Raw genomic sequence first — 12,852 nt, 5'->3', positions numbered from 1 at the left:
ATGTTAGTGCTCCACCTTTCTTTAGGGGTGATGACTCAGATAAGTACTCTGTCCTGGAGTGGGAGGAGCTAATGGGAGTCTACCTAGAGAAGAGCTGTTACACTGGGTCTGAGCATGTTGGGGAGGTGATGTCTAGGCTCATGCGGAGGGCACAGGATGTGACCAAAGCCTGGATGCGTAACAGCCCTGTTGTCACAGATGTTAAGGCAGTGTTCAGTGTTCTCAAGCAACACTTTGGGGATACTGTCTGCTCAGGTATGCCATTAGCTGATTTCTATTCAATCAAACCATATGCTAATGAGGATCCACTAGATTTCTGGATTAGGCTTAACAAAGCTGCAGAGGCAGCTGAACAGTGCTCAGAGTTGGCAGTCATGTTTGTACGCAACTGTCCTGATAAAGAGTTGGCCCAAGTGTTCAAAAGCAAACCCCTTCATGACTGGACAGCCAGTGAGGTACAGGATCGTTTGGATGAACTGTTAAGGGAGCGTAAAGCATGTAGAACACAACTTTCACAGCAGGTGGCTGCCGTCTTTGACTCCCCCCAGGAGGATGTGGATCCTGTGAGCAGACCTAATGTGTCATCTTTTTCTCGATGTGGCCTTGAACCAGAACAGGCCCCACCTGTATCTAAGAGTGGGATATTAGAGAAAGTGTTGAGTATGTAAGAGAAGGCACTTGTCAGCAATACTCAGTCTGTGAACAGATGGCCCCTTAAACAGTTCCCCAAACGTCAGCGTAAGTGTGCTGTCTGTGGAAGCACTAATCACAGGACCAAAGCTCACTGTCAGATGCACCAGCTGTGTTTCAAGTGCTTCTCTCCTGGCCACATGAGCTTTGACTTTAGTGAGACTGGGCAGCAACAGAGCCCTGGATGTGGACAGACCGGCAGGTATCAGGAAAACTAGAAAGCCTCCATTCTGAGGAGGGCAATGTGGGGCAGTCTAATTTTTCCTCCACTGATGATGATATCCAATCTGTTTATTCTTATTTTTGTCAGTACCCAACAACAGTCATTTTTCAGAACACAATGACAAATACTCAGAATGACCGTTTGTTTTACACCACCGTGCTAGTACAGGATAAAGTTGACCTGAAGGGGATGTTAGATAGTGGGTCCATGGCTACTACTCTGCGTGCAGATATTATACCTCGGTTGAGGGAGGCGGGAGTGGTAGAGGGGAACTTTCTAGCTCCTTCAGACATCATTCTGGTGGGTTGTGGTGGGACGCAAACTAGCCCAGTGGGCATGTGTGACTTAAAAAATCAGCTTTATGGGTTCAGTTATGTGGTCCCAGTGCTTATTTTAGATGGGCAGGTTGATGAATACAACCAAACTATGTTGTATATCATTTTACTTGTATTGTATTGTGTGCTGTTGTGCACTGAATGTGTGCACGCAGCACCAGTTATTTCCTTTTGATTGCTCTCTTGCCTGACCTTCAGCTAGCGAGATGCCTGAGAGCTGTGACTGCGCCAAGGGCTAACATATTGTGGGTTGTCTCTTCATGCGCAGGGCAAATAAAAATCCAACAAGCAGACCTCCAGTTGTGGCAGTGTCCTCATTAAATAACAAGTTTTCAACTGGGTCTTTAAGAATAGTCATGTCTGTTTTTCATATTATTGGACACTATGTTGCTTTATCCCACTACAGGTCCATTCCATTTAAATTCCAGTCAATTCAGAAAGTAAACCAAATTCCAATTACACGTTTTCCTCATTGAAAAGCTTTGAAGAGAATTGGAATTTCAGTGTACTTCCTGAATTGTTCCCAACCCTGTCCCACTGTCCTGCAGCAACTAGTTTGACATTAAGTGGAAGAGAAAAATGTTCTTCCCTCATCATTAGCTATGCGAGCTCCAAGGTTAATGAAATATTTACAATAAATAGATCAGCAAACACAGGTCTCATGGGGTGGGGTGGCGTAGCTGTCCTTGCATGCTTGACTGTAAGTTGCTTTCAGAGCTGGCTCCAGGCATAAGCGCCATAAGCTGTCACTTAGGGCCCCCATAAGCTGTCACTTAGGGCCCCCAGCCGCTAGAGAGTTAGAATAGTAGAATAAAAAAGGTGCAAGTTCGAAATTTGGTTGTGCATCAGCAGTTGTGATCTTTTGTTCTCTACTCCCCATGGCAAAATATATAGAAATGCAGAAAACTTGCTTTAAAACTTTAACATTTTCTCTGCACCCTATGGCAAAATGTTTAGAATTGCAGGAAATTCACTTTAAACAAACAAAAAAATTCTCCTCTGTCAAGGGGGGTCACATTTATTTTGCCCGCTTGGTGGGGGCCCCCCAACCAATTCTCGCTTAGGGCCCCCTAAAGACTAGAGCCGGCCCTGGTCGCTTTGGATAAAAGTGGCTGCTAAATAGCATATATTATTATTATTACATATAAAATATAGTCAAGAGACTCTATACTTTTGTAATTCCCATAAACACTCTAATCTACTGATTTATAAATAATTATTTTGATCAGACTAGTGACCACATGTATTTGTACAGTAACTCCTATTTGTTCTGAGCTTAATGGCACGTAATGGCACGTAATGGCGCATAATGGTCTTAGTGGAACATAACAATATAAATGTATACTTATGAGAGGCTTTTGGAAGCAGTTTATTCCATTGCATATATATTACATATTGCACAAATTAGAAACCCAGTGGGAAAAACTGGTTGCAATGACACATCTTCCTAGCGACATTACAAAATTATGTTTCTGACTTGATGGTCATAATGCTGACCTCCATAGAAGCCTCTTGTAAACTACAATCTCATAATTCCGACCTCATAGCTCTAAATTATAACAGATCTATTGGACAATATCTATTCTCATCATTACTAAAGATGGAAAACACAACGCAACAACAGGTAATTCAATTCAAATTATAAAAGGGCTAAGTGTTCACTTATGCTTCTCGAGAGCAAATACCAACATCATATTATCAAACACAGATTAAAAAAGGTTTCAATAGAACAATTCCCAACCTTCCATCCATCATATGTCCCCCCTCCCCCCCACCATTTTATTATGAATGTGATTTCTTGTATACCTGATGCAATGACAATTATTCCCATATCAATTACAAGCAGCTGAATGCCTGCATGCATACACTCTGTGAACTTCACATTGAATGATACACTTTCTATGTGATGTGAAACATTGAGGTCTTGAAGTACTTAGTGACAGTAGGAACCCCGTCTAATGAAAAAGCATGGTTCAAAAAAGCATAGTTCAAATAGTCCAGAATCAGTGGAATGCAAAACGCAAAAATAATGCTGTGCTCTATTCAAGTCATGCTTATATATCATGTTGACTGTGAAATTGTCTTTAGCTTGTCAGAGGAATGGGTTGAATACGAACACATACAACCTGGCCAAAAAACTATTCCATAGCTTAAACAGACTGAAATAAATACTTCACCTCATGGTGGTACTGTAGGATGCACTAACACAAACACAATGTCACATTTGTTTGGAAAAAGCAACTATATTTTTCAACCAACTTTGTCAGTGTTTGTACAGGTCAAATATTTGACACACAATGTACATTTCCCTAAATTAGTCCCTCATAATACCACTGCATTTCCCACAACACCTGTAAAATCCAAGCATATTTTGCCAAGACATTTTTCCAAGAAAAAAAACACTCCAAAACACTCCAGACACTGCAATGATGACAAAAGCGGCATTAGGTTTTGACAGACTAACTAATTCACCCAATCATGCAATTCACATGTACACACTGTAAATCCTGTACTCTGGATATGTTTTTCTGATATTGTGGCTAACAAATAGATTGTTTTCACTCTTTTGATCAGAGTTGCTATTGTGAAGACATCTTTAAAATGAAAATATTTCATGTGTTTTATATGGAAATGAAGCTACTGCATTACGAACTTTTAGTCTCTCATCACAGCCATCGAGCAGCTGATTGGTTCTGGGTTAAAAAAAAAATGCCAATGGCTTTGATATATTATGAAGAATATAGATCTTTGATGTATTAAAGACCAAAAAGCATAACATATTAAAGCACTCTTAGACTCGAAGAGCAAATAAGATGTAACAAATTTGTGTTCAGTGTTTCCCCACACTGAAGTGTACAAACACACTCACACACACACACACACACACTTTTATCTTACCTCTTTTAGTCTTGGACTGAAGACTTATCAACGTCAAGGTACTGGAGTGACGAGCCACCCTTTCTGTCTCTGCTTGGCCGGCTCCCCACTCGGATTCCCTGCCGCTGACCACTAATTCCCTTCTAGTTCTGTCTCCCCTACCACAAGGACCTTGGACTGTGCCTCAGAACAACCTGGCCTGCCAATTCCTGGCTGTCCCTGTCATTGGAGGCTGCTGAAGGGAGGACGGCTCATAATAATGGCTGGAATGGAGCAAATGGAATGGCATCAAACATGTGTTTGATGTATTTTATACCATTCCACTAAATCCGCTCCAGCCATTACCATGAGCCCTGCCTCCCCAATTAAGCTGCCACCAACCTCATGTGGTCCCTGTTCACTTGGCCGTGCTGCTGATCCAGTTCTGCTGTTCCGACTGACACTGTGGGCCCCTGACTTGATTTCACAGTCCGTGATACCTTGTCCTGGACCATGCTGACCCCCCCCCCCCCCCCACCCCCCTTTAATTCAAGTAAAAATCTGTTTGTAATTGCCTTAAAGAGTCCTAAAAGGATGTAATCTCTTCATGTAACCAGTTTTCAAGTTAAATAGTGCAGTACACTGTTTCCACTCTGCCTACCATTTGATTGGGCCCTTGAAAGCTTTTGTAAATTTGACCAGTAATCCATGTTGTATTATGCTAACTTTCTTTTCTACTACTTATTTTTTTGAATGAAATGCCCCACTCTTTGCATGAATTTGCCCAGTTTGTTTTCATGGTGGCTATATGTCTGCTGGCCAGTGTGGTTGTGTTGTTCATTGGTGAAGCTACTTTTAGCAGAGTACATGCTCTTGGTCCTCTCTGGGGAGTGTATGGGGGCAGGGCCTGTTGCAGATTGTGAGGAATGGGGTCGCTCCTTCTCCAATGAACAGAAAGGCTCAAATCTGCTATACAAACGACTATCGCCACCCCGATCGCTACGCCAATTTCCTGACGCAAGCCTTGCTCTTTCATGCGTTTTATCAATGGAAGTATGCTGCCCCTGTGTCCCCATGGATTTAGTTCTATCAGGAAGATTTTGGTGCAGCTCTTCAGTGCTAAAACGAGGGGTTGAGGATAACCCTATATCATCTGCACAGTGGTTCTTGTCCATCTGGAGCATGCTACTCTGTGATGCAACCTTCCTCTCTCTCTCTGGTCTTTGTACCTCTTCGTCAGTGACTATGGTGTCTGAGCTACCACCCCTTTTAGGGGAACCCCCTTTTTTCTCCGGTATTTTGAGCAATGATCTGATTTGCTTGGTGCTCTTCTTGAGGAAATGTGGTGAACCCAATGTCGTGCTGGTGGACTTGTAAGTGGGCTCTTTGCTGTTCATATCAAGGGCTGCTGCAGACACAGTTCTGGAGGTAGGCTCTTTGCTGTTCATATCAAGGGCTGCTGCAGACACAGTTCTGGAGGTAGGCTCTTTGCTGTTCATATCAAGGGCTGCTGCAGACACAGTTCTGGAGGTAGGCTCTTTGCTGTTCATATCAATGGCTGCTGCAGACACAGTTCTGTAGGGAGGCTTTGTGTCCACAACGTTTTTTACGTCATAATGAGAGACAGATCTCTGATCCTTGTTCAAATTTGAAGAATATCCTCCATTCTGTGCACCCAATCTTATTCCACCACCATCTGGCTGACTCCTCCCAAAGGCCCTACCGTACATGTGACTGGAGGACTCTTTATTGACTCTGTAGTCACTGTTGGTCTTTGAGTCTGCCACACTGTGTCTTTTGTGCCAGTTATCTTGAAGGAGCTCAGGGGCTTTCATTACCAGTCCCTCTTTGGTTCTTCCCAGGCAGGCATAGACCGACTGATATGGGTCTCTTCCTGGGCCATAGCCAATGTTATTCCTAGGATCATCCAAAATCTGCAGACTCCGCCTTTTCATTATGTATTCATCTTGTCTCATTCTGTTTTCCATCGATGTTGCTGGATTCCATTGCAATTGCATTGAAGAGTAATACGGTGCATTATTTGGCTTTGCAGAGGGGTCGACCTGACGTATGGAAGAGGAAGAGTTGTTTGAGTGACTGTTTGTCTCCGGTTTCTCTGGAATAGTGGACTTGAAAACAAGGGATGACCTAAGTCTGGAAGGAATCAATGAGCTAGTTTTGTTTTCCTGTGCTTCATACTGGTCCAGATAGTCACAGGATTCCCCAATAGGATCATCAGTGTTATTGAGGTAAGACTCAATCCTATATGTGCGCAAGAAGGACTTAGCTGTGTTCTTCAAAGTTGGCATGTTCTGCTGCATAGAGCGGACTTGTTTGTCATTCCCGTGGTAGGACTGGCGAAAATTGCGACCTCTGATTATCTGTGCCCCCTGAGAATGGTCTTCCAAAGCATTGGAAAAGTGGCTTCTTCCAGGAGCACAGTGATTACCTCCATCTCCAGCCACGTTCCAGTTGCTTGTCCCATACCTTGTGTTGTGTGGAACATATGGGACTTCTTGTCTCTCCCCAGCATAACTGTGCCTTTTCAGGAAGTTCACAGTCTCTGCAGACTGGAACTGATGGATGCGGTTTTGAACACTCTCGCCGTGATTTATCATGGGTCTGTGTTCAAATGGCTCCTTGTCATAAAGTCTCTCCTCCATCTCTCCGATATGACTCGTCATGCCCATCTGTCTCTCACAGGCTTTCCTGTACACTGTGTCCAGGGTATGTCTCAACTGGTCCTTCCTCTCAAAGGCTTGTCTGGATTCAGAAGCATACTTTGCCCGAGCATGTCTTCCATTCCGTTCTAGTAGCACGGTCTCGGGAGGGGTGAGAACTGCTGGCACGAAGGAACGGGCGAAGAGCGTTCTAAACTCCTCGTCATAGGACTCCACCAGCTGGCCTGTTATGACCTGCACCATACTCAGGTTGATTTTCTCATAGGACCACATGAAGCTAGGCAGAGAAGAATAAACAGAGAGCAGCAATTACTTCAGTGAAAATGAAATAACAGCCATTTTTATCTCAGTCAACTGCACACGGTCAACTGAGGTAGACAGTTTCACAATATCAGTAAATTGTTGAAGATGTATTGAAGATAAGCCTTCAGGCTGTCTAAAGTAAAACATTAATAAAAAAGTAATATTGCCTTATCTGTTACCCATAGGTATTCTAGGAATATATCAGCCCCTACCTCATAAAAATTATGTTTTTGAAAAGTGAACCCTTTTTGATTTTTTTGCCCAATCTTAAATGTTTTCTTATTCCATATAGAATTGAAATACAGGCTCTACAGACAGCCCTGTCATGTAACATTTTGGAACAGAACTTTTTCCTAAAAACTTTGTCCAAGATTTCATTCTCATTTTCCATTCATTGTTTACAGAAAACAATTATGATTGGGGTAAATATTCAGAAAACCATCCCTTTAAGCCTTACCCTTATCGTGATCAAATAGTCACTGTTATAATACAAAGAAAGAACATGATAATGACTCAATAAAGTGCCTTTCATTTATATCTAAAGAACATTTTAATCAATATTGGAAAAGCCTTTTCTGACCTGCTAGATTATCATACAGTAACGATAGTGTACTTGCTATCTGGATTCCTTGGGACGTCCCAGCTCTGACGTCACCCCCATTGAAGTTGATATGGTTAAGGTTAGGGTAAGAGTAGGGGTTAAGGTTAGGGTTTAGGGTAGGGACGTCCCAAGGAAACTGGATTGCATTAAGAGTAACAATAGGGTCAGGTTATTGGACATTTCTTCTCCCTGAGCTCCTAGCTCCATTTACCTGTATGATCCATACACCACTGTTTGGCAGTCCACCAACAGAAACTTCTGCTCCATTGCTCCATGAAATGTAGCTCCTGAACGACAGAGGTAATCCTGACCCTTCACTGTCCGTACTCTCATGTTCTGTAGACCAAGAGAGTCAGTGGAATGTTACTAAGACCATTCCATGGTAACACATCGCTTTATGCAAAGCTTGAATATATATATATATATATATATATATATATATATATATATATATATATATATATATATATATATATATATATATTAAAAAAAAGAAAAGGTTTATTGTCACATACACCAGATAGGGGCAGTGTAATGGGTTGTTTTATAGGGTCAGCCATAGTAGTACAGCACCCCTGGAGCAAATTAGGATTAAGTGCCTTGCTCAAGGGCACATTGACAGATTTTTCACTTTGTCTGCTCGGGTATTCAAACAAGCAACCTTTCGGTTACTGGCCCAACACTCTAAATGCTAGACTAACTGTCGCCCTTTTGTGAATATACTTAAAGGGTGTGGTTGCTGTGTGCTAAATACCTCATCCCTCTGGTAATAAATACAGTTAACTGTCAAAATAAAGGAAACACCAACATAAAGTGTCTTAATAGGGCGTTGGGCCACTGCGAGCCAGAACAGCTTCATTGCACCTTTGCATAGATTCATCCCTCTGGTAATAACTACCTCGCCCTTTAAACTGCCTCACCCTGCAAAAACAGGAGGAGTGAGACTTTGACTTCTTCAGTCTGTCATTTTGAGGGCCTACTGTCAGTGGTTGAATCAATACTGTTTATACGATGAGAGGATGATCAGTCGATGCATGTAGATCTCTACCTGCATACGTTACCATTGTAGCAGAGGATCTGAACTTACCCTAAGTTTTGGGATTTGGATGTCTTGATTCTCAACCATTAAGAGAAAGCTTTGCAGATGAAATTCATCCAGAAGCACATAAACTGGAATTCCTCTGGTGGAGGCATCAACCACCTCTTTGAATATATCCACATCTGTAAAAATGTCCATTACAATTGCAATAACCTGTAGGGAAAGAAGGGACAATAACAACACAAATTAGAGCCAGAAGTACAGAAAAACATGATGATTTATGAAAATAATTTGTATACCATTACATACTAAACTCAGCAACAACAAAAAAACAACCTCTCACTGTCAACTGCGTTTATTTTCAGTTTATTGGCCCTGAACAAAGGGGGGTGTCACGCCTGCTCCCGCTCTTCCCCCTGGCGCTCGAGGGCGCCAGGCTGTCCTGCATTACGCACTCCTGCCACCATCATTTACGCACACCTGCCTTCCCTCGTCACGCGCATCAGCGATATTGGACTCACTCAATCACCTATTTATTACCTCCCCTATATTTGTCAGTTCCCCAGCTCTGTTCCCCGCTGCTGCATTGTTTGTCATATGTCCGTGTTACCCGTGTGCCGGCGCTGTTCCTGTCTTGTTCTATGTCTGTTCCCGAATAAATGTCTGACTGCCCGTACCTGCTTCTCCTGTCCAGCGTCGGTCCTTACAGGGGGGGTCAAAATCAAAATTAACAGTCAGTATCTGGTGTGGCCACCAGCTGCATTAAGTACTACAGTGCATCTCCTCCTCATGGACTGCACCAGATTTGCCCGTTCTTGCTGTGAGATGTTACTCCACTCTTCCACCAAGGCACCTGCAAGTTCCTGGACATTTCTGGGGGGAATGGCCCTAGCCCTCACCCTCCAATCCAACAGGTCCCAGATGTGCTCAATGGGATTGAGATCCGGGCTCTTTGCTGGCCATGGCAGAACACTGGCATTCCTGTCTTGCAGGAAATCACGCACAGAACGAGCAGTATGGCTGGTGTCATTATCATTTTGGAAGGGTACCACATGAGGGAGGAGGATGTCTTCCCTGTAACGCACAGCGTTGAGATTGCCTGCAATGACAACAAGCTCAGTCCGATGATGTTGTGACACATCGCCCCAGACCATGACGGACCCTCCACCTACAAATCGATCCCGCTTCAGAGTACAGGACTCGGTGTAACGCTCATTCCTTCAACGATAAACGCAAATCCGACCATCAACCCTGGTGAGACAAAACTGCGACTCGTCAGTGAAGAACACTTTTTGCCAGTCCTGTCTGGTCCAGCGACGGTGGGTTTGTGCCCATAGGCGACGTTGTTGCCGGTGATGTCTGGTGAGGACCTGCCTTACAGCAGGCCTACAAGCCCTCCGTCCAGCCTCTCTCAGCCTATTGCAGACAGGCTGCAACACTCACTACCGAGTTCTAAACTGCCTCTGGAAGCAACGTCAGCACAATAACTGTTCGTCGGGAGCTTCATGAAATGGGTTGCCATGGCAGAGCAGCCACACACATGCCTAAGATCACAATGCACAATGCCAAGCGTTGGCTGGAGTTGTGTAAAGCTCGCCGCAATTGGACTGGAGCAGTGGAAACGCTTTCTCCAGAATGATCAATCACGTTTCACCATCTGGCAGTCCGACAGAGGAATCTGGGTTTGGCAGATGCCAGGAGAACGTTACCTGGCCGAATGCATAGTACCAACTGTAAAGTTTGTTGAAGCAAGAATAATGGTTTGTCGAGATCGTTGTGGAAGAATTTGACTGGCCTGCACAGAGCCCTGACCTCAACCCCATCTAACACCTTGGGGATGAATTGGAACGCCGACTGCGAGCCCGGCCTAATCACCCAACATCAATGCCAGACCTCACTAATGCATGTGGCTGAATGGAAGCAAGTCCCTGCAGCAATGTTCCAACATCTAGAGGAAAGCCTTCCCAGAAGAGTGGAGGCTGTTATAGCAGCAAAGGGGGAGCCAACTCCATATTAATGCCCATGATTTTGGAATGAGATGTTCATGTATTTGGAATACTTGTAGCTAATACTAGCTAGACAATGTAGACTAAATCACATGAGAAACTACAGTAAAACTATAGTTTGAGTGTTCTGATAGGAGATTTGTAAATGTTCAAAATAACCCATCCTTGACCGAAGCGGATGAAGCAGCAAATATAATTATCAGGGGTTTGGCATTGCATAGCCAACAGATTATATGACTGCATGATAGGATTCAAAGTACACTCTCAGAATAAAGGGTACAGTTAGGGCAAAGTACAGTAGATCAAAATCCTCTGAATTTGCTACATTGGTGTCAGAAGTTTTATGGCGGAGAGGCATGTACACGTGAGGGACTTGGCATAGAGAATAGGTACATTTTTGCCACTTAAAATTATCAAATGGCTTTGTCACTGTGGTGGTACCCTAAAAAGGCACATTTGTACCTTTTGGCTCTTTTGAGGTAAGGGTACAATTATGTAAGGATACAATTATGCAAGGGTACAATTATGTACTTATAACTAATGGGACAATGGATGTACCTTACAGGGTAGCACTACATTGACAATAATTTGTATCCCTTTAAGTACAATTCGGTAACTTTTTTTTCTGAGAGTGTAGTTATGACTGCTACGATGATAGGTTTTCAGGAACATCCTTTGATGATTCCAGTTCCTGTACAACCGGTTCTTTCTTTGAACACAGCATTGACAGATTTCTTGCATGACAGCTGCAGGCAATCCATGATCTGTGTACTGTCCTGCTGTGCAACATAAGGTAAAAGTCTATTGATCTTTACATTTCTATTTCTGGTAATGGTAGTCTAAAAATGTCTTGTGAATCACACAGAGAACAAGGTTAGAAGCAGGATAATCTGTACATGGTTTAATCTCAGGATTTGACCCACAACTACGAGAGTTACCTCACATTCAAGGATACCGGGTGAGTTTTCGTTGCAGCGGCACCTACTCATGAAGGTAAATTGTAAAAAATATATATATTTTATAGACCCACCGTGATACCACCTCAGACACACCTGTCTAGTGAAAAGGAACTATGTGGGTATAATTCTGCCCTGGGAGAAAAGGGAGTTGTGCTGTAAATCATTTTGTCCTGGAATAGTTTCAATTTGTGATTCAGGAGCGATCACGTTCACACAAAGAGACAGTCACAGTTGAAGAACAGACATTATTCTATAAACTATATAGTATATGCTATACTATTTTACTATAATAACAATAATAATAATACATTTAAAAAAAGGAGCAGCAGCTTTTAAAAAAGATTTGCATTCCATAAACTCCATTAGCTCCATAAGCATTGCCATTGTTGTTGACACAAAACATTGCAGGATTACCTGTCTGGCATCCTGAATGTGTTTCCGGATCACCTCTTTGATGGTGGGTCTGTTTAGTCTGGGTGGATGGAAGAACAGATTTATATTGGTTTGCAGTCTATCAGGCATGACCTCCGGCCACCCTAACTCCAAGTCAGGTGTTGCTATGTCAGAGTCCACAGGCCAGTACGTTCCAGTTGAAGACTTGCTGGCCGCAACGTCCGGAGCTGGGCCATCAATTTCTTCTGTGTGGTTGCTAGGCAATGGCTGTGAGGCGTTTGTAGTGATGAAGTGGAGTTCATCTTCTGAGAGGAAGCTCCCTATCCGCTCGGACTTGAGGAACTCCTGGTAGCTCTCTCTGCCGTCATTCACCAGGGAATCAATGGCAAGGCGATATGCCTCCTTATAGTGGGGCTGAATGTAATCTTCAGGCTTCAACTCTTCCTTCAAGGAGGACAGCAGGGAGAGTTGTTGGGAATCCATCATAAGAGTGGCTTAGTGCGTTCTGTTACAGATGGTGGATGCTTGAAGTCAAAGAGACAAGAAGCAAGGCATTAGAAAAACAATCTGATAGAGAGTGTGTCTTCCTTTAAATAAATTATATGTTTTCACTGAAAATACATTTTGGCATTTCCCAGGTCATGTTTGTCCAACTTCTAGGAAGATTTTAATCCACTTAACCCCAGGACTTCCCCAAGTTTTCACCATCATTGTAAAGCTTTGGGGCATCAACCCTGTGACACTCATCTTTTCCCATTGAATGCAA

At 43.2% G+C, this 12,852-nt stretch overlaps 1 protein-coding gene across 1 annotated transcript; it reads right to left on the bottom strand.

Moving 5' to 3' along the window:
- Positions 1-4,841: 4,841 nt before the first annotated feature.
- fam83b (family with sequence similarity 83 member B) lies at positions 4,842-12,569 on the bottom strand. Its single transcript, XM_038974613.1, has 5 exons — positions 12,108-12,569; positions 8,777-8,941; positions 7,901-8,025; positions 5,334-7,062; positions 4,842-5,042 (listed from the first exon to the last, which is right to left on the bottom strand). The coding sequence occupies exons 1-5, from the start codon at positions 12,567-12,569 to the stop codon at positions 4,842-4,844; spliced, it is 2,682 nt and encodes an 893-aa protein (XP_038830541.1).
- Between the last annotated feature and the right edge of the window lie 283 nt (positions 12,570-12,852).

This window comes from Salvelinus namaycush, chromosome 35, assembly GCF_016432855.1.
Source record: "Salvelinus namaycush isolate Seneca chromosome 35, SaNama_1.0, whole genome shotgun sequence".
NCBI lineage: Eukaryota > Metazoa > Chordata > Actinopteri > Salmoniformes > Salmonidae > Salvelinus > Salvelinus namaycush.
The sequence above is the reverse complement of the archived record's forward strand: the minus strand, read 5'-3'. Positions and strand labels throughout refer to the sequence as shown.

Coding starts and splice junctions, on each gene's coding strand:
- fam83b (XM_038974613.1), bottom strand. CDS start 12,569: ATGGATTCCCAACAACTCTCCCTGCTGTCCTCCTTGAAGGAAGAGTTG. Junction 8,026..8,776: donor TCCAAATCCCAAAACTTAGG/GTAAGTTCAGAT, acceptor CTTGGTCTACAG/AACATGAGAGTACGGACAGT. Junction 7,063..7,900: donor GTGGTGTATGGATCATACAG/GTAAATGGAGCT, acceptor TTCTCTGCCTAG/CTTCATGTGGTCCTATGAGA.